General features: G+C 45.2%; 1 protein-coding gene across 1 annotated transcript in view; it reads left to right on the top strand.

The window, feature by feature from the left end:
* Positions 1-18,364, top strand: part of qsox1 (quiescin Q6 sulfhydryl oxidase 1) — a 146,328-nt gene that overhangs the window by 109,211 nt on the left and 18,753 nt on the right. Inside the window, exons 9-11 of the mRNA XM_073063617.1 lie at positions 1,473-1,595; positions 7,361-7,517; positions 9,834-10,022. Coding sequence (XP_072919718.1) covers positions 1,473-1,595; positions 7,361-7,517; positions 9,834-10,022 — 469 coding nt within the window. The remainder of the gene's footprint in view (positions 1-1,472; positions 1,596-7,360; positions 7,518-9,833; positions 10,023-18,364) is intronic.

The following is an 18,364-nucleotide window of genomic DNA, read 5'->3' as shown; positions in this document are numbered from 1 at the left end:
GCCCTGTGAAAGGTTTTGAAATCCAATTATAGCAGTTTCATTGCTGAACAGTACAGACTGAGGCCACTAGCTCTGTCCCAGGCTGTGCGGTGGGCTGGCGGAGAGGAAGTGAGCCGCGGTAATCTTGTTTTTACCCTCTTGTGGTGAGTGTTCCCAGATCCCATGGTGTTTGTCTGCACACTGATACTAATTGAATTTTGGTTGCTGTTATTGAACAGAAGTAGATTTTCTGGGTCCTTGGAGGCCGGGATTGTTGGATTGAAGCAGACATGATTTTATCTCAGTCCAGATCTGAGTGTTCAGTGTGGTCAGCAGCAGAATACAAATAGGAGACAATACGAACTTGCTCATGGCCTGTGGGGTGAGGTGGGGGGGGGGGGGGGTGACACAGGAGCTGCAGAAACAGGTTGCTTCTCTGAGAATGAGATAATGCCAAGAGAAAACTCCCCTGCAGCAGCCTTCACCCTCAGTGACTTGCTGTGTTAGCATAGCGAGGTTCGGCAAACTGACCACAAACACTGTCCTGAGCTCCTGCAGTAAGATGGGAGGGGGGCTGCACTGGCCTCCCATGTGCTTTCAGGTGGGAAATGCTGTGATTTCATCAGCATTATGCTATCTCTGCAGGTGGAATGATTTACTTCTGAAGTGACTGCTTCTGTTGCTCCCTGAGCTGGTGTCAGTGTATCAATATGTGTGCTCAGCAGTTCCATGCAAAGGTTCCCATAACTTAGATCTAGAAGTTGAATTTCAGCTTTAACTGTGTTGGACGATCCTTGTGCAAATTACATACATAGTTGTGCTGATTGCCAAAGCCCGTTTGATAGTCTGAGTTTCTGGCACAAGCTCAGAGACCAGCCAGTTATTCTTTCATCTATCTAGAAAACTGATGAAAGACAATGTACATACCATGACTGTAAGTAGCTACATTGCCCCATATGCATTTTTCTTAATGAGCTTTGAAGTGTCCATGCTTTGAATTCAAGGCATCCATCGTATAGGTGTCAAAAAGTAATTTGCCTTCATGAGCTGATGAGTATGTCTCTGAATGGCCTGACAGACTCCACAGTGAAACATAGCTCTCATCATTTTCAGTCACTTTGTCTGTCATTTCCTGGCTTTAAAGATTTCTAAGTGAAATTTACCTAATTTTATATTAGGAGAGAGCTTGTGATGCCAAATGCACCATCATTTTGCTTATACTGGTGCTGTTGGGGGGCCTTGGGTTTTGGAGTGTGTTGTGCTGGGATTAGAATACATTGTGATCTCACGGAGCCTAGCTCAGACATCTGGTCTGAAATGCCTATATAGGTTTCAGGTAGTAGTCAGTGGCATGATGGGGGTCTGCTTTTTTGGCGAGATGAACCTAATGATGTTCCTAACAGGTATTGATTCCAAAGAAAGCTGAGGACGCAAGGACAAGAGCATGTTTATTCTGAATTGCTGACAAAATGCCATTTTTCTTTGTTCCCTAGTTCTTTCCTGGACGGCCATTCATTATGAAGTTGCTTCAAATGACTGACGCCTGGCTGAGAGATGTTGGCACAGGGCCAGTCTCCTCCAGAGCACTTATGGATGTGCTGAACAACAAGAATGGGGTAAGCTGCCCGCTATTGCACTGCGCAAAGGGATTATGACATGGTTTCTCACCGTAGTGATTCCTTCCTTGAGTCATGGAGTAGGTTAAATCTTACAATGTATTGGGATGGACATCTTCACCCAGAGAGTGGTTGGAAGCCAGAACTCAAACTCGCTCCCACAAAGAGTACACCTAATAAATGTTATACATTTAGGAGGACACTGTAGAAGCATAAAAGGGAAAAAAAGAATAGAACTATACACAGATAGAGTGAGCAGAAATATTTTACAAAGTGGTTTGAGTAATTAATTAGCACAAGCATAACATTAGAAATTGGCACTGGAATGCATCAAGATCATCCACCTCAACACTATTTCCCTGCACTATCCACATGTCTCTTGATTCCCCTCATGTTTAGATTTCTTCCAAACCTTGCTGTGACTGAGCACAATGTTTGTTTATCTCTGTGGCAAATATTTTTTCTCAGGTCATGGATTGCAGATCCACGAGTAGATAGCATTTTATTTTATACTCATCTCCCTGTTATTGTTTTGATATATCTGCAGATCTTACAGTCGGTTGTATTTGGAAAAGCTCAGTGAAGTGAGTGCCCTCCTCACCAGTACCACAGCCCAGCTTTAAACAATGACATCTATTGCCACCAGTCCTTTGCCCTAGTGTTTTACAGTGCTTGGTTTGTAATCGTAACGTTAAACCACGTTCCACAGCAGCAGACTTTTAACCACCAGTACTACGCACTGGCGTTAAACCATGACAGACCTGTGCCCAGCCGTACTTTAACCCAGTGTAACACAGTGGTTGGTATGTGTCCACTCATACAGTAAATATGTTGTAGAAAGTTGGGCCTGCATCCATCAGTCATGTAATCAGTGATGGATTGGTGCCAACAGTGCTCTACATCTGGGTGTAGAGCCGAATGAGGTCTCAAGCCTAGATCAAACAAGACTCGGCATTGGTGCTGGGACTCTGAACCCTGGTTGCTGAACTGCAAGTCATAGCCGTGTGGATATAGCCAATACATGGACTAGGTAGACAGTCCAGGACTTAAAGTGCTATTCACTGTACATTGCTAACCAGTTGCCTCTCCTGTTAAGGAGCTGGGGATTTGTGGCTAAGTCCTCTCAAGCTCTATTGTTTTTCTAGGAGAATCAATTCAGTTGACAATACAAACCCTGGATGTAAAGCCACATGCAGTTCCTTGGCCTGTCCCACCATTTTCCAAGGGGCTGGGACCCCACCTGGCAGTCTAGAGATGTTCTCCAGTACTCAGCAGTCAGGTTGTCTTATACGGCCATGGCCTACTCTGTAAGTGGTCATCAGAGTACCAGTCATCGCCTATCACAACAGCAGAACAGAGGTCAAGCAATGAAGACAACTGGAGCAGCAGGGTGAGGATCCACAGCAGGACCATGCTGGAGGCAAAGGAAGCACTCAGTCCAAATCCTCAGGGACTGGTTTCTCCAAAGAAAATGCCTTCTCACCTTCTTCATATCTGGTGGAGCAGCATCTGATCCTAGAAAAGTTTTGCTAGCCATGTACCACGTCCCAGCTCACAGACTCATTGTCAAGTCAATCACACAGTACAGGGTCGTTTAACCCAGCAGAATATTCTTGGGAATAATTTGTACTCTGTGAATCATTACCACTGCTAGGACAGTTAATGATTTCAATAAAGCAACTTAGCTTAAAATATTCAAAGATGTTATTTCCCTTGTACAGTAGCTTGAAGCTTCCTGTTCACTTCTTAGTCTCAGTAAGTCATCACAACAAATACTTACTCAACACATCAATATTGCCATCATTGTACAAACTTTACACATATAAATGTGTAGCCACAGATTCCCTTCTCTTTTCACATAAAACACTGTCATACCTTTGAAGAAATAACAAGCAGGATAGACAAAGGAGAATTGATTGATGTTGTGTACTTGGATTTTCAGAAGGCCTTTGACAAGTGCCACACGTGAGGCTGCTTAACAAGTTAAGAGCCCAGGGTGTTACAGGAAAGATTCTAGCATGATAAAGAAGTGGCTTATTAACAGCAGGCAAAGAGTGGGAACAAAGGCAGTCTTTTCTGGTTGGCTACCAGTGACTAGTGGTGTTCCACAGGAGGTCTGTGTCAGGACCCATTCTTTTTACGTTATATGTCAATGATTTGCATGATGCAATTGATGGCTTTGTTGCTAAGTTTGCAGACGAGATGAAGATAATGGGAGAAGGTAGTTTTGAGGAGGTAGAGAGGTTGCAGAAGGACTTAGACAGAACAGGACAATGGACAAAAAGAAGTGGCAGATGAAATACAGCATCAGGAAGTGTATGATCATGCACATTGGTAGAAGAAATAAAAGGGTTATCTATTTTCTAAATGGAGAGAAAATACAAAAACCGGAGGCACAAAGGGACTTGGGAATGCTAGCGCTGAATTCCCGGAAGGTTAATTTGCTGGTTGAGACTGTGCTGAGGAAGGCAAATATGATGTTAGCATTAATTTCAAGAGGACTAAAATATAAAGGTAAGGATGTAATGTTAAGACTTCATAAAGCACTGGTGAGGCCTCATTTGGAGTATGGTGAGCAGTTTAAGGACCGTTACCTTAGAAACAATGTACTAACACTGGAGAGGATTCAAAGGAGGTTCACGAAGATAATTCCAGGGTTGAATGACTTGTCATATGAAGAGTGTTTGGTGGATCTGGGCCTGTATTCACTAGAATTCAGAAGAACAAGGGGTGACCTAATTGAAACTTGTCAAACAGTGAATGGCCTTGATAGAGTGGATATGGAGAGAATGGTTCTTTTGGTGGGAGAGTCTAGGACTAGAGGACACAGCCTCAGAATAGAGGGGCATCCTTTTATAATGGAGATAAGGAGGAATTTCTTTAGCTAGAGAGTGGCGAATTGGTGGAATTTGTTGCCACAAGCAGCTGTGGAGGCCAAGTCTTTCTGTATATTTAAGGCAGAGGTTGATAGATTCTTGATTGGTCAGGGCATGAAAGGATGCTGTGGGGGGTGGGGGGAATGGTGTTGAAGGCAGGAGATTGGGGCTGAGAGGAAAAATGGATCAGACATGACAGTGAGTCAAATGGCCTAATTCTGCTCCTATATCTTATGGTGTTATGGTCTTGTATCTTGAATTAATCTGAACCCTGAAACCCTCATGGCAAGTAGCCCTTTCCCATTTCAAGCGTAACAAACATTCATCAAACTTAATAACATTTGCAGTCAAGTACGCTTGGTTCAGAGCAATACAAAAATTAACAGAGACTCAATGAGATTAGGACACTTAAAACCTCCCCCTGATTCATCGGAATACTTGGGCAGCAACTGTAAATGGTCACTGTGACAACTGATCAAGAAATACACTTAGTAACTCCACGGTCTCATTTGACACTGGAGTTAAATCTCTAACACTATTTAGAAATTTGGTCTACGCAATGCCAAACCTAAACTTAAGTTACTCATGGGCCCTTGTGCTCCAATACAACCTCCACAACAAGTACAGGATAATGGAGCTGTACTTCAAGTAATTTATCTCTCCCCTTCTGAGATTCTTCTCCAAACTACAACTTCCGAATGGGAGACCCAGGGCACACAGTGTGGAAATGTAACACTGTGCAGAGAATGACAGAATTAAAATAGGCCACTCATTTCCAGAGGTATCTCAGCCTACTGGCCACTGGTTCGGCCTCGTGAACTAGATCACTGAGATGCCCTGCCTCTGGAGTAAATCACCACTGGAAGCATTGGTCAACTGTAAGAGAGCACAGCAATAGAAGTTGCCGCTAGTGACACTAACTGATTCCACATCCTAATTAGTGGCTGGGTTTCTCCATGCAGCCTCACAATATGGCAGCTTAGGTTTTCCTCGTGTAGTGAGGCTCCATATCCTTTTCTTTGAACAGAGGCATGAAAGTTGAATGAGCCCAGACATGCAGGACTCAAGATCAGGGATTTATGCCCTTGCAGCACTTGAACAGAGGTTAAAAGTAGTTTCCTGAGTGACACAGAACTGTAGCCAGCAGTCTGCCCACCCTGCACATGTCAGCCATCAATGTTGTGCTTTGCAATGACAGATGTGCAGATGTACATCAGATGTAGTCACCTGACTGCAATGCCTCAAAAAGGCAACATCCATCATTGAAGACCCCCATCACCCAGGTCATGCATTGTTCTCATTGACGGCGGACTCTCAACAATTCAGCTTCTTCCCTTCTGAATGGACATTGAACCTATGAACACTACTTCACTACTTTTTTTATTTTTATTTTTGCACTAATTTAGTTCAACTATTTAATATATATACATACTGTAATTCACATTTTTTCTATTATTATGTATTGCATTGTACTGCTGACACAAAAACAACAAATTTCATAACATATACTGGAGATATTGAGCCTGTAAAGGTGAAAAGGGGTGAAAAGTATGCGCAGACCCTGCAATCGGCTGAAATAAAACGGCTTCACTCAGTTGCAGCTACAACAGTGGAACAACAACAACTTCAGAGGAAGCAAGTATTTAATTGCATGGGAAACTTACTAAAACAATGAATCAGATCTGCTCACTGGAAGAGTACTGGTGGTGTGCATGTGTTTCTTTATGGGCTGACTGATGAGGGCCTCAGCTGTGTGGCCAGCTGCCAGCAGCTGTGGGAAATTCAATTAGAGCTTCTCAGTAGCAGCCCTCGAAACTGAAATAGTGCAGCACTACACAAAGCCGTTTTTTTAAAACCACACTGGAATATCACAATCTTTTTGAAACAGCATAAGAGAGATCTGCAATGTGCTTTTAATGCCAAAAAAAATTATGCTGAGGAATTTCCAAATCAAACTGAGTACAATTGACCTGTGTCATGGTGTGAGTTGCTGTATAGCACAAGGATTGTGAGGGCACTATTCTGTTGCTCTACCTGTGACGCTGTGTTTTTCATGCATAGAATGTACTTACAGCCAGATTGCAGTACTCCCAAGCCTCATCTAACCGAGGTAGAAGCCTCTTGGTCAAAGGAAGGACCACTTCTCTTCAGCCTAGTGCAATATGTCCTAAGTTTAATTATGGAGAAACTGTCTTTTTCCCTGTTGTTGGGGATTCAAAAACTTTCAGGCATAAGTTCCAAATGAGAAGGAAAAGGTTTAGTAGAAAGTTGAGGAGAACTGTTCTTTTATACAGACAATGATATGAATCAGAATCAGGTCTATTATCACTGATATATGTCATAAAATTTGTTATTTTGCTGCAACATTATAGTGCAAAACATAAAAATGACCATAAATTACAAAAAATAAATACATTATGCAAAAGGACAAATAATGAGGTAGTGTTCATGGGCCATCCGATTTCTGATGGTGGAGTGGAAGAAGCAGTTCTTAAAATGCTGAGATGAAATGAGCTGACAGGGAAAGTGGTTGAGGCAGGTACAACAGTTAAAGAGAGTTCAACAGGTACGTGAATAGGAAAAGTTTAGAAGCGTGTGGGCCAAAATGCAAGCAATGAACTAGTTGGGTTGGGCATTTTGGAACTTTTTCCGTGCTAAAATACTCCATGGCTCTAAGTAGGCCTAAGGTGTGGGTCAGCCACGTTCCAATCACAAGGAAAAGCAGTCTTACTGAACCAGATGTTCCTAAAAGTCTGAATCAGGTTCATTTGTTGCATACCTTTAATATACCAATGTTTCAGCTTCTCATTGTGCTTGTATGCAGAGAGGAAGTACTATATGTGATCCTAAAGAATATAGGTAATATCAGTTATGTTCTATGTTTTCCAGATACCTGGAGCCGTAATGCCTGACAAGGAAAACTGGGTTGGTTGTCAGGGCAGTAGGCCATACTTACGAGGATACCCATGTTCGGTATGGACTCTGTTCCACCTCTTAACAGTGCAGGCTGCAAAACACAACAATTCCATGGTACTTGCAGGAAAAAGTAAGGCTTCATATTTCTTTGTAAGTGCAATCTATCTCTTCACTGTACTTGTCTACCTGCACTGCAATTTCTTCTCTTTTTATACCACTTTGATGTACTTATATACAGATTAATTTGTCCGGATGGCTTGCAAACAAACACTTTACACTGGCCCTCAGTACAGTTAACAATAATAAACCAATTACCAAGACTAAAGTGATTGTAGGGGTAATTACCAGCCTCACAGGTTGTCAACAATGGAATTTCATCAGAATAGATCAAAGAAAATAAAGTTCTGGTTCTTCAAACCTCATTTTCAAACTTTGTAAACTTATTTCTTTCAAAAATAAGTTTGAATCATGTTAGCTTGCCTCACTGGGAAGAAATCTTCCAGTAGTTTCCAGATGTTCATCTTATGAGGATTGAGTTGTATGGCTAGTAGAGTCATTGCTTCACAACTCCAATGATCAGGTTGTGTCCTACCCTCTGATACTGTGTATGTGGAGTTTGCACTTTCCCTGTGTTGGTTTTCTCCCAGAGTTATAATTTCTTCCACATCCTCAGGGTGTGTAGAGTTAAAAGGTTAATAGTCCCTAGTATAGACAGGTGGTAGTACCTGCTGGGTCATGGAAAGGTGGAGAGAATAGGCCATTGGCAAATTAGTGAGGAAGTGGAATTGCTCTTTAATCTGGCAAAAAGTCGATGGGCCAAATTGTCTTAATTTGTCTTGGCGGCCAGTGATAAGATGGCAATGCACCTCCCTCTAGTACTTATGTTACATAAGGTTCCATTTCCGAGAGCTGTCCATAAGCCAATTTCTCCATGTCTGGAAAGTCTGTTTTCTAAAGCATCGCTAAAAGTAAATTTATTATCAAAGTACATACGTGTCACCATTTTCAGCCCTGAGATATACTCAATTCTTGCAGGCATACTCAATAAATCCAATAACCATGATAGAATCAATGAAAGACCGCACCCTACAGGGTATACAACCAGTGTGCAAGAGGCAACAAACTGTGTTAATGCAGAAAGAGAAAAAGAGAATTAATTAATAGATAGACGGACAGATAGATAAACAGATAAACAAACAAACAAGCAAACAGTATGGAGAACATGAGATGAAGAGTCTTTGAAAGTGAATTCATAGGTTGTGGGAATAGTTCAGTGATGGGGCAAGTAAACGAGTGAAGTCATCACAGGTTCAGGAGCCTGATGATTGAGGGGCAATAACTTCCTGAACCTGGTGGTATAACCCTATCATAATGCATTCATTTAGCTTTCACTTCCTATTCTTCCTTTTCATTGAATGTTCACTTTCACACTACCCATTATTAAACTAATGGAATATATACTGTATCCAGCTCTTAATGAATATGATATGTCGTTGTTCTTCTTCTTCTTGTTATTATCTTGAAAAATACTTGAAAAATTTATGGGAGAATTTCTGTAAAGCTGTCTTCATAATGCAGGCCTTATGAAACCCAAGAAGACCCTGTATTTATGTTTGAAATAATTTATGCTTTTTAAATTAATTTTATTATATTTATTATTAATGGAATATGGGCAACACTGGTGAAATATTATCAGCTGTTCTGTTAATAGATTGAATTGAATCTCTGCTCCCCTTATGCAAATGTCTTGAGTGATTAAATATCAGAGATTAGCTTTGTCACCCATACTTGAATCATACCAGAAAATGAGTCATTTGCATCAAATCAAATCAGCGAGGATTATGCTGGGCAGCCTGCAAGTATTGTCACAACTTCTGGCACCACTATAGCATCCCCACAACTTACTAACCCAAAATGAACATCATTGGAATATGGAAGGAAGCTAGAGCAACCAGAGGAGACACACAAGGCCATGTGGAGAATGTACAATCTCCTTACAGACTGCAGTGGGAATCGAACCCGGATCAGTGATTGCTGTCGCTCTAAGGTGATTGCACTAACCGCTACACTACTGTGCCACCCGAACATCAGAAGTCAACAGATTTCAGGACATGACAGTGGAGCACCACTGTACATCATCTCAGGATGGTGCATGACTTGAGAGAATACAGGGACTGAGAATATGGCCATTTTTCACCCTCCCAGTTGTTAATGCTGGACGTGTGCCTTTCAGTATATTTGGAGAGCAGGAATGTTTTCATCCGGGCTCTTCAAACCCTATTGAAATGAGTTTGCCTTGGCCGTAGAGTTGAATGAGTGCGTTATGGAAGAGTTGCCATTGAGGGGCGTGCAACAAGGACAATAACTGGAACATTGGGAATGAGTGAGTAGCATCTGTGTTCTGGCATTTAAAGTGATTACTTTTCCAAACCTCTGTCTTCTCCAGGTGTCCAGCATGACCCTCTGGAAGTTCTGTTTGCATTGAGACAGTATGTCAAGCACTTCTTTGGATGCAGAGAGTGTGCGGTCCATTTTGAATCTATGGCAGCGGAATCCATGAACTATACCCAAACTTTCAACGGGGCTATCTTGTGGCTATGGTCTCGGCATAATCGTGTCAACAACAGGCTGGCAGGTGAGGACATTTGGCTGGATGGGCACCGTGGCCAAGAGGTGAAATGATTCCCTTAAAGGATCCAGCCTGTGAGTTCTGTCAGTGTGGGTACTAACACTATAGTGAAGGAGGGTAAAGTCTGCCTGGCACCTTAAAAGATCACATCACCCAATGTTCTCCCTAGCCACTGAATGTGCTGATTGTTTGAACATGCAGCTGCTAATTTATGCACAATATGATCCCACAACAAACAGCTCCTTTGAGTAATGTTGGCCAAATGATACATATTGACTAGGAGACCTAGGAGAATACCACTGTCCTTTTGTGAGAGTGATGTCATGGGACCAATCACGTTCTCCTGACCGAAGAAATTCTCATTCCTCTCGGAGTGTACTGAACTGGACTACGTGCAGATGTAGTTAGAACCACTGCTCAAAGAGTCAACACAGTGTCTTATTTCACAGCTAGATTGGGAATTACCGTAGATTCCGGACTACAGAGCGCACCTGATTATTAGCCGCAGGCTCTAATTTTAGAAATAAAATCAATTTTTTAATTGTAAAGGCCGCACCGGATTTTAGGCCGCACCGCTACTTTTAAATATACATACGTATCGGTAACACAAATTACGTTGCATATACTTTTTTACTGAACAGCACGAACAACATTCCAATATCTCCTAGCGACTGGTAAAAATATATATATTGCAGCCTACCAGGAAAAGTTATTGATCGACTTTAACTTAAAAGCAGCGTTTTCGATCGGGTCTAATCGGGTCTGACGCTTGCGCAATGCGATCGGGTCTAATCGGGTCTGACGCTTGCGCATTGCGATCGGGTCTAATCGGGTCTGACGCTTGCGCATTGCGATCGGGTCTAATCGGGTCTGACACGCTTGCGCAATGCGATCGGGTCTAATCGGATCTGACGCTTGCGCAATGCGATCGGGTCTAATCGGGTCTGACACGCTTGCGCAATGCGATCGGGTCTAATCGGGTCTGACACGCTTGCGCAATGCGATCGGGTCTAATCGGGTCTGACGCTTGCGCAATGCGATCGGGTCTAATCGGGTCTGACACGCTTGCGCAATGCGATCGGGTCTAATCGGGTCTGACGCTTGCGCAATGCGCTCGGGTCTAATCGGGTCTGACGCTTGCGCATTGCGATCGGGTCTAATCGGGTCTGACGCTTGCGCATTGCGATCGGGTCTAATCGGGTCTGACGCTTGCGCAATGCGCTCGGGTCTAATCGGGTCTGACGCTTGCGCATTGCGATCGGGTCTAATCGGGTCTGACGCTTGCGCATTGCGATCGGGTCTAATCGGGTCTGACGCTTGCGCAATGCGCTCGGGTCTAATCGGGTCTGACGCTTGCGCATTGCGATCGGGTCTAATCGGGTCTGACGCGCTCGGGTCTTGCTTCGAGTATTTTCCATGTTGATGAGGGTGAGTACAAATGACTGATTTACAATAATTTAATTGTGAAAGTGCGCTTGATTTATCGTACAATTTCATTGGACCTCTGTGAACTACTCATCAATTTTATTGGTCTACTGTTACGAGGCAAAATGTTTACGAGGCGGCATGAAAAAAAAACCATGTATTAGCCGCTCTGGATTATAGGCCGCAGAGTTCAAAGCTGTTCAAAATGTGGGAAAAAAGTAGCGGCTTATAATCCGGAATCTACGGTAGATTAGAATTGGGTGGGTTCTGCATCCAGCATATTTTCCCAACTTTCAAGTACTAATAACTAAATTAAAAATATCCTGCTATAGTACATCCTGGTGTTTCCAGTGTTAACTGAGATACGACTGTTGGGTATTCTTATTGGTTAAGCAGGTATAAACAGCTTGGAGCTATTTTACATGCTTTCTGGTAAACGTTAAGGTACAATTATTTCTTTCTGTATTTTCCATTATTTTGTTTAAAGATATTTACCCATGAGCCAAGTGTGCTATAGCAGATCAGTGCTCAAAGGTGTATGATTTTCCTGGCTTCAGGAAAAGCTTGGTGGTATTGCTGATCTGTTGAACAAACCCCATTATCCCTCCTAGATTTAGAGAACTACCTACATCCATGAGCGCTAACATTTACCGATTTTGAGAATGGTGTTAAAATAACTCGGCGCCTGGGGTCTGACACTGACCCCGTTCTCAGTACTCAGAGTCCACCACTGCCCCTGTTCTTGATGCTTGCAGTCGATCACTGCCCTCGTCCTACTTACACCTGCCACCCCACAGTGCCAAGGGTTTGAATACCCTGCTTACGATGTTCCGTAACATTGCTACCATTTCTACGTTGCTGTTGAGTCATGGTATTGTTTAGAACCATTTATGCGAGAGGCATTTCTTCACTTGTTAGCTGGGCATTGTGTCAGCACCGTGCTGGGACTATACTGCATCGATATAGCTCAACGCTTGTGCCATCTAGTAAGAGTAACAGCATTACACAAATCTCTGTCTGTCAGCTCACGTGACTGTTGGTCTGGTATACAGTGGTGGTAAGGGCTACACAAGCTACTCCGTCTTTGTGGAGGGGGATTGGGAGGGCAGACGTTCAGCTTTCCTTGGATTAGGGAAGTTTTAGCAAGGCAGCAGGTGGCTGCTGTGGGGACACGACGACTGCTTTATCTCATACAGCCTACTTCAGCCTTGTGCTCAGGGAGGGGAGGGGCAGTTGTAAACGGCACGTGGAGCTGGCCTCTCCCAGGGGAGGGTGTTTGATGCGTGCCATTTAACTCCACTGCTTTAGAGTCAATGAACCATGAAATCCTACCATTTGTAAAGTGTCAGTACAATTAATTTGGCCCCCATCTTTGTAAACTCTCTAATGACAGTTGGGATTTTTGTGGGTTGTATTACTGGCATAGTCTCCTGAGGGAGCTGTTCTCAATCCTTTCATTTCAGGCACTAAATATAGTGCAGATTATGCACCAAATGAAACAGTTTAGCAAGGGTTTGCTTTAAGATATTCTGCTTAATTGACATGGCTCAAACTCAACTCTTTCACCAAAAGAAATTCCTCTCAATATTAATTCATGAAGTAACAGAAAAGGCAAATGCCTTTTAATTTCCCTACCAGTCTCTTTCTGTTCAGCCAGTGTACCGTGGTGACCATTCCATTGTTTAGCCTAGATGGCCTTTTCTAACATGAGAAATCTCACTGTATCGACCATTCACTCAACTCTATTGCAGACTCTTGTCCTGAATCAAACCCGAATACAATATTCAGTCACCTGACCTCTGGTTTATGATCAGACATGAAGCAAATGCAGCAAAATGTTAGAAATCGAAAGAAATACAAAAACCTGAAGTGCAGGGAACTCTTGAGGAAATGATGCAGCCGTTTTGTACTGATATACTTAACCCTTCATACACTTTATGAACCCAGAGCACTTGGCGGGAACCTAAACAGTCATAGGGCGAACATGCAGATCCCACAGAGACACCATCAGGGATCAGGATTGGACCCAAGACAGCGGAAGCTCTGAAGGAATGGCATTACCTGCTGCATTCCAGTATGCCAACCTCCATGGGTTATTTCAGTTCTCAGGAGCGTCAGACAGAAAATAGCGATCAGTGCAGAATTTTGTCATCTTTTCTTTCCTCTAGCAGCTGGTGACGGGATCAAAAGTGACTGACGTTTTATGTTGGCATGTCAATCTGCAGAACGGCTCAAGAGCAGCAGAGCTTAATTACACCTTCCCAAGTTGTCTTATTTCTCTGAGGACAGACAACGTATCAGCTTTCATTTAGAAGCAGTCAGCAAAAAACAAATTGCTGAAGGGACTCAGCAGGTTGAACAGCATCTAAAGGACCCTACACCCTCTCTCCTTATACTGTCCCTCACCCTCTACCCTTTATACTGACTCTCGCCATCTTTCCTTTTATATTGACTGTCTTCCTTCTCCACTCTTAGGCCAAACATTGACAACTCCACACAGATCCTGCTCGAGCTGCTGAGCTCCTCCAGCAGTTGGTTTTACGCTCGATATTCTGGCATGCGCTGTCTCTTGCTCACAGGGACTGATGGACAGCGCCAGGGATTTGTCACCCTCATCCATCATGACTTGAAGCATTCACTTTTGTTTATAGGGTTGCTTATTGAGCCTGGAGGTTAGGTCGCAAACATTTCGTCACCAGTTGCAACAACGCTCACTGATGATGTCACCTTAACTGGTGACGGAACGCTGGCGACCTAACCTCCAGGCTCACCGAACAACCCTACAAACAAGCAGCCAGCCTGAGCTACCAATATTCTCTTCCATTTTAAACATTCACTTTTACTCTCTCCATACTGCTGGTTGTTTGAAGCATTTTGTTTGTTTTTTGTTATCCAAGGTTACTGAAGCATAAATTGCATAAATGCAGATACAATGTTTGTAGTCATTGGTTCATCTTATAGCAGCAGAGACTCCAGGGGCTAAATTACCTTTCTTCTGTTCCTGATGTCATAATGAAATAGGTGAGTTGCAGTTGGAGGGGAAGGCAGCAAAGGTACTGGTTGAGCTCTTCAGTGGTAGCCCGTGTGAATGCCTCGGTCTCAGTTCGCCCATTTCAGTAGGAAATGAGGCTACAGTGAATTACATAGAGCACATGTGCTTAACAAAGAACAAGGCTTGACAGGTAAAGCTGACAGTTATCTTGGGAAGAATTTTTCCCATTCTTTCTTTTGAAAGTATAGACTATTCTTCTCCCCAAACTGGCTAGTTGTACACTACCAGCTGAGAAGTGATGGTCCCTGTGGGGATAGGCTGGGAAGTGGTGGTCCCGGTGGGGATAGGCTGGGAAGTGGTGGTCCCGGTGGGGATAGGCCGGGAAGTGGTGGTCCCGGTGGGGATAGGCTGGGAAGTGGTGGTCCCGGTGGGGATAGGCTGGGAAGTGGTGGTCCCGGTAGGGATGGGCTGGGAAGTGGTGGTCCCGGTGGGGATGGGCTGGGAAGTGGTGGTCACAATTAATGGCAAGTGATGATCCCGGTAGGGATAGGCTGGGAAGTGGTGGTCCCGGTAGGGATAGGCTGGGAAGTGGTGGTCCCGGTGGGGATAGGCTGGGAAGTGGTGGTCCCGGTGGGGATAGGCTGGGAAGTGATGATCCCGGTAGGGATAGGCTGGGAAGTGATGGTCCCGGTGGGGATAGGCTGGGAAGTGGTGGTCCCGGTGGGGATAGGCTGGGAAGTGATGATCCCGGTAGGGATAGGCTGGGAAGTGATGGTCCCGGTGGGGATAGGCTGGGAAGTGGTGGTCCCGGTGGGGATAGGCTGGGAAGTGGTGGTCCCGGTGGGGATAGGCTGGGAAGTGGTGGTCCCGGTAGGGATAGGCTGGGAAGTGGTGGTCCCGGTGGGGATAGGCTGGGAAGTGGTGATCCCTGTGGGGATAGGCTGGGAAGTGGTGATCCCTGTGGGGATAGGCTGGGAAGTGGTGGTCCCGGTGGGGATGGGCTGGGAAGTGGTGGTCCCGGTGGGGATGGGCTGGGAAGTGATGATCCCGGTGGGGATGGGCTGGGAAGTGATGGTCCCGGTAGGGATGGGCTGGGAAGTGATGGTCCCGGTGGGGATAGGCTGGGAAGTGATGGTCCCGGTGGGGATAGGCTGGGAAGTGATGGTCCCGGTGGGGATAGGCTGGGAAGTGGTGGTCCCGGTGGGGATAGGCTGGGAAGTGGTGGTCCCGGTGGGGATAGGCTGGGAAGTGGTGGTCCCGGTAGGGATGGGCTGGGAAGTGGTGGTCCCGGTGGGGATGGGCTGGGAAGTGGTGGTCACAATTAATGGCAAGTGATGATCCCGGTAGGGATAGGCTGGGAAGTGGTGGTCCCGGTAGGGATAGGCTGGGAAGTGGTGGTCCCGGTGGGGATAGGCTGGGAAGTGGTGGTCCCGGTGGGGATAGGCTGGGAAGTGATGATCCCGGTAGGGATAGGCTGGGAAGTGATGGTCCCGGTGGGGATAGGCTGGGAAGTGGTGGTCCCGGTGGGGATAGGCTGGGAAGTGATGATCCCGGTAGGGATAGGCTGGGAAGTGATGGTCCCGGTGGGGATAGGCTGGGAAGTGGTGGTCCCGGTGGGGATAGGCTGGGAAGTGGTGGTCCCGGTGGGGATAGGCTGGGAAGTGGTGATCCCTGTGGGGATAGGCTGGGAAGTGGTGATCCCTGTGGGGATAGGCTGGGAAGTGGTGATCCCTGTGGGGATGGGCTGGGAAGTGGTGGTCCCGGTGGGGATGGGCTGGGAAGTGATGATCCCGGTGGGGATGGGCTGGGAAGTGATGATCCCGGTGGGGATGGGCTGGGAAGTGATGGTCCCGGTAGGGATGGGCTGGGAAGTGATGGTCCCGGTGGGGATAGGCTGGGAAGTGATGGTCCCGGTGGGGATAGGCTGGGAAGTGATGGTCCCGGTGGGGATAGGCTGGGAAGTGGTGGTCCCGGTGGGGATAGGCTGGGAAGTGGTGGTCACGGTGGGGATAGGCTGGGAAGTGGTGGTCCCAGTGGGGATAGGCTGGGAAGTGATGGTCCCTGTGGGGATAGCCTGGGAAGTGATGGTCCCGGTAGGGATAGCCTGGGAAGTGATGGTCCCAGTGGGGATAGGCTGGGAAGTGGTGGTCCCAGTGGGGATAGGCTGGGAAGTGGTGGTCCCAGTGGGGATAGGCTGGGAAGTGGTGGTCCCGGTGGGGATAGGCTGGGAAGTGGTGGTCCCGGTGGGGATAGGCTGGGAAGTGGTGGTCCCAGTGGGGATGGGCTGAATAGTGATGTCACAATAAATGGCCTGTGAGGGTCACTGTAGGGAAAGGCTGGCCGGTGGGGATAGGCTGGGAAGTGATGGTCCCAGCTCTCAGCCTACTAGTAAAGAGCATCAAAAGGAGTTAAAATACATTGTACATGATGTTGCTGCTTCAGCATACTCTGGTCTTGCCACTAGAATCAATGGAACAACAAACCAGCCTCTGTCAATATTACTTATTGACCTAGGAGAGTTCAACCTAATGTCAACAAGTACAAATGTGACTGAATAAACCCCCCCCCAATCTTTATGAATCAGCATCAGGTTTAATATCACCAACATATGCCATGAAATATGTTAACTTTACAACAACAATACAAAAAAGTACGTGATAAATAAATACAGAACACCACAGAATTACAGTATGTCTATTAATTAGTTAAGTTAAAATAAGTAGTGTGATAAAACAGAAATATTAAAGTAGTGAGGTAGTTTTATGGGTTCAATGTCCATTTAGAAATCGGGTGGCAGATGGGAAGAAGCTGTTCTGAATCACTGTGTGTGTGCCTTCAAGCTTCTGTACCTCCTTCCCGACAGTAATGTTGAGAAGAGGGCATTTCCTGGGTAGATCACAACTGCAATGATGCAAGTCGTCTTCCTAAGGTACTGCACCTTCAAAGTGTCTTGGATACTATGGAGGTTAGTAACCACGATGGAGCAGACTAATTTTACAAGTTTCTGCAACTTAGTTCAATCTTATACAGTAGCACCCCTCCCCGCCGTACCGGACAGTGATGCAGCCATTCAGAACGTTCTCCACAGTACATTTGTAGATTTTCAAGTATTTTGTTTAACTTGCATTCTTTATAGCTGCGTCAATATGTATGCAAGTGAAAACCAAAATTCTGCAGATGGTGGAAATCTAAAATAAAAGTAAAAAATGCTGCAAACATTCCATTGGATGTGTGGCATCTGTGGGAAGAGAAACAGAGTTAACTTCTCAAGTTGAATACCTTTAATCAGGACTGAGAAGAAAACAAAGGGGATAAACTGTAAATTAGAATATCTGGTTAATGAGAAAAAGGGAACAGTCAGATACGGAGATCATGGCATAAGAATCATGTGATGCAGTGCAGAAACTGGGTACTTCATCGAAGACTCCAGCAGATTTCTACAGCTGTACTCTGCAGAACATGCTAATGGCTGCATCACCATCTGGTATGGAGGCTTAGAAAAAGTTCCAGAGGGTTGTGAGCTCAACTAGCTCTATCGTCCCCACCATCGAGGACATTTTCAAAAGGCAATGCCGCAGGAAGGTGACATCCATCATTAGGTACTCCCACCACCCAGGGCATGCTCTCTTCTCATTACTACCATCAGAGAGGAGGTACAAGACCCTGAAGACACACACTCAACATGTTAGTAACAGCTTCATCCCCTCTGCCATCTGATTTCTGAATGGACAATGAAGCCATGAGCACTATCTCACTATTTTTACTCTCTTTCTGCACTACTTATGCATTACATTATAGCGAGCAAACTGTTACCCATGCAGCAGGCTCACCATCTCCAAGCAGCTGATGAATCCAAAGGAACGGCAGAGATCGATACAGTTTTGCACCAGCAGCATCACGGGGGTTGCCAGATAGCGTTGACTCAGGGACT

The sequence above is a fragment of the Hemitrygon akajei genome, chromosome 12, assembly GCF_048418815.1.
Source record: "Hemitrygon akajei chromosome 12, sHemAka1.3, whole genome shotgun sequence".
Taxonomy (NCBI): domain Eukaryota; kingdom Metazoa; phylum Chordata; class Chondrichthyes; order Myliobatiformes; family Dasyatidae; genus Hemitrygon; species Hemitrygon akajei.
Note: the sequence above shows the minus strand (reverse complement) of the source record. Positions and strands in the feature narration are given on the sequence as shown.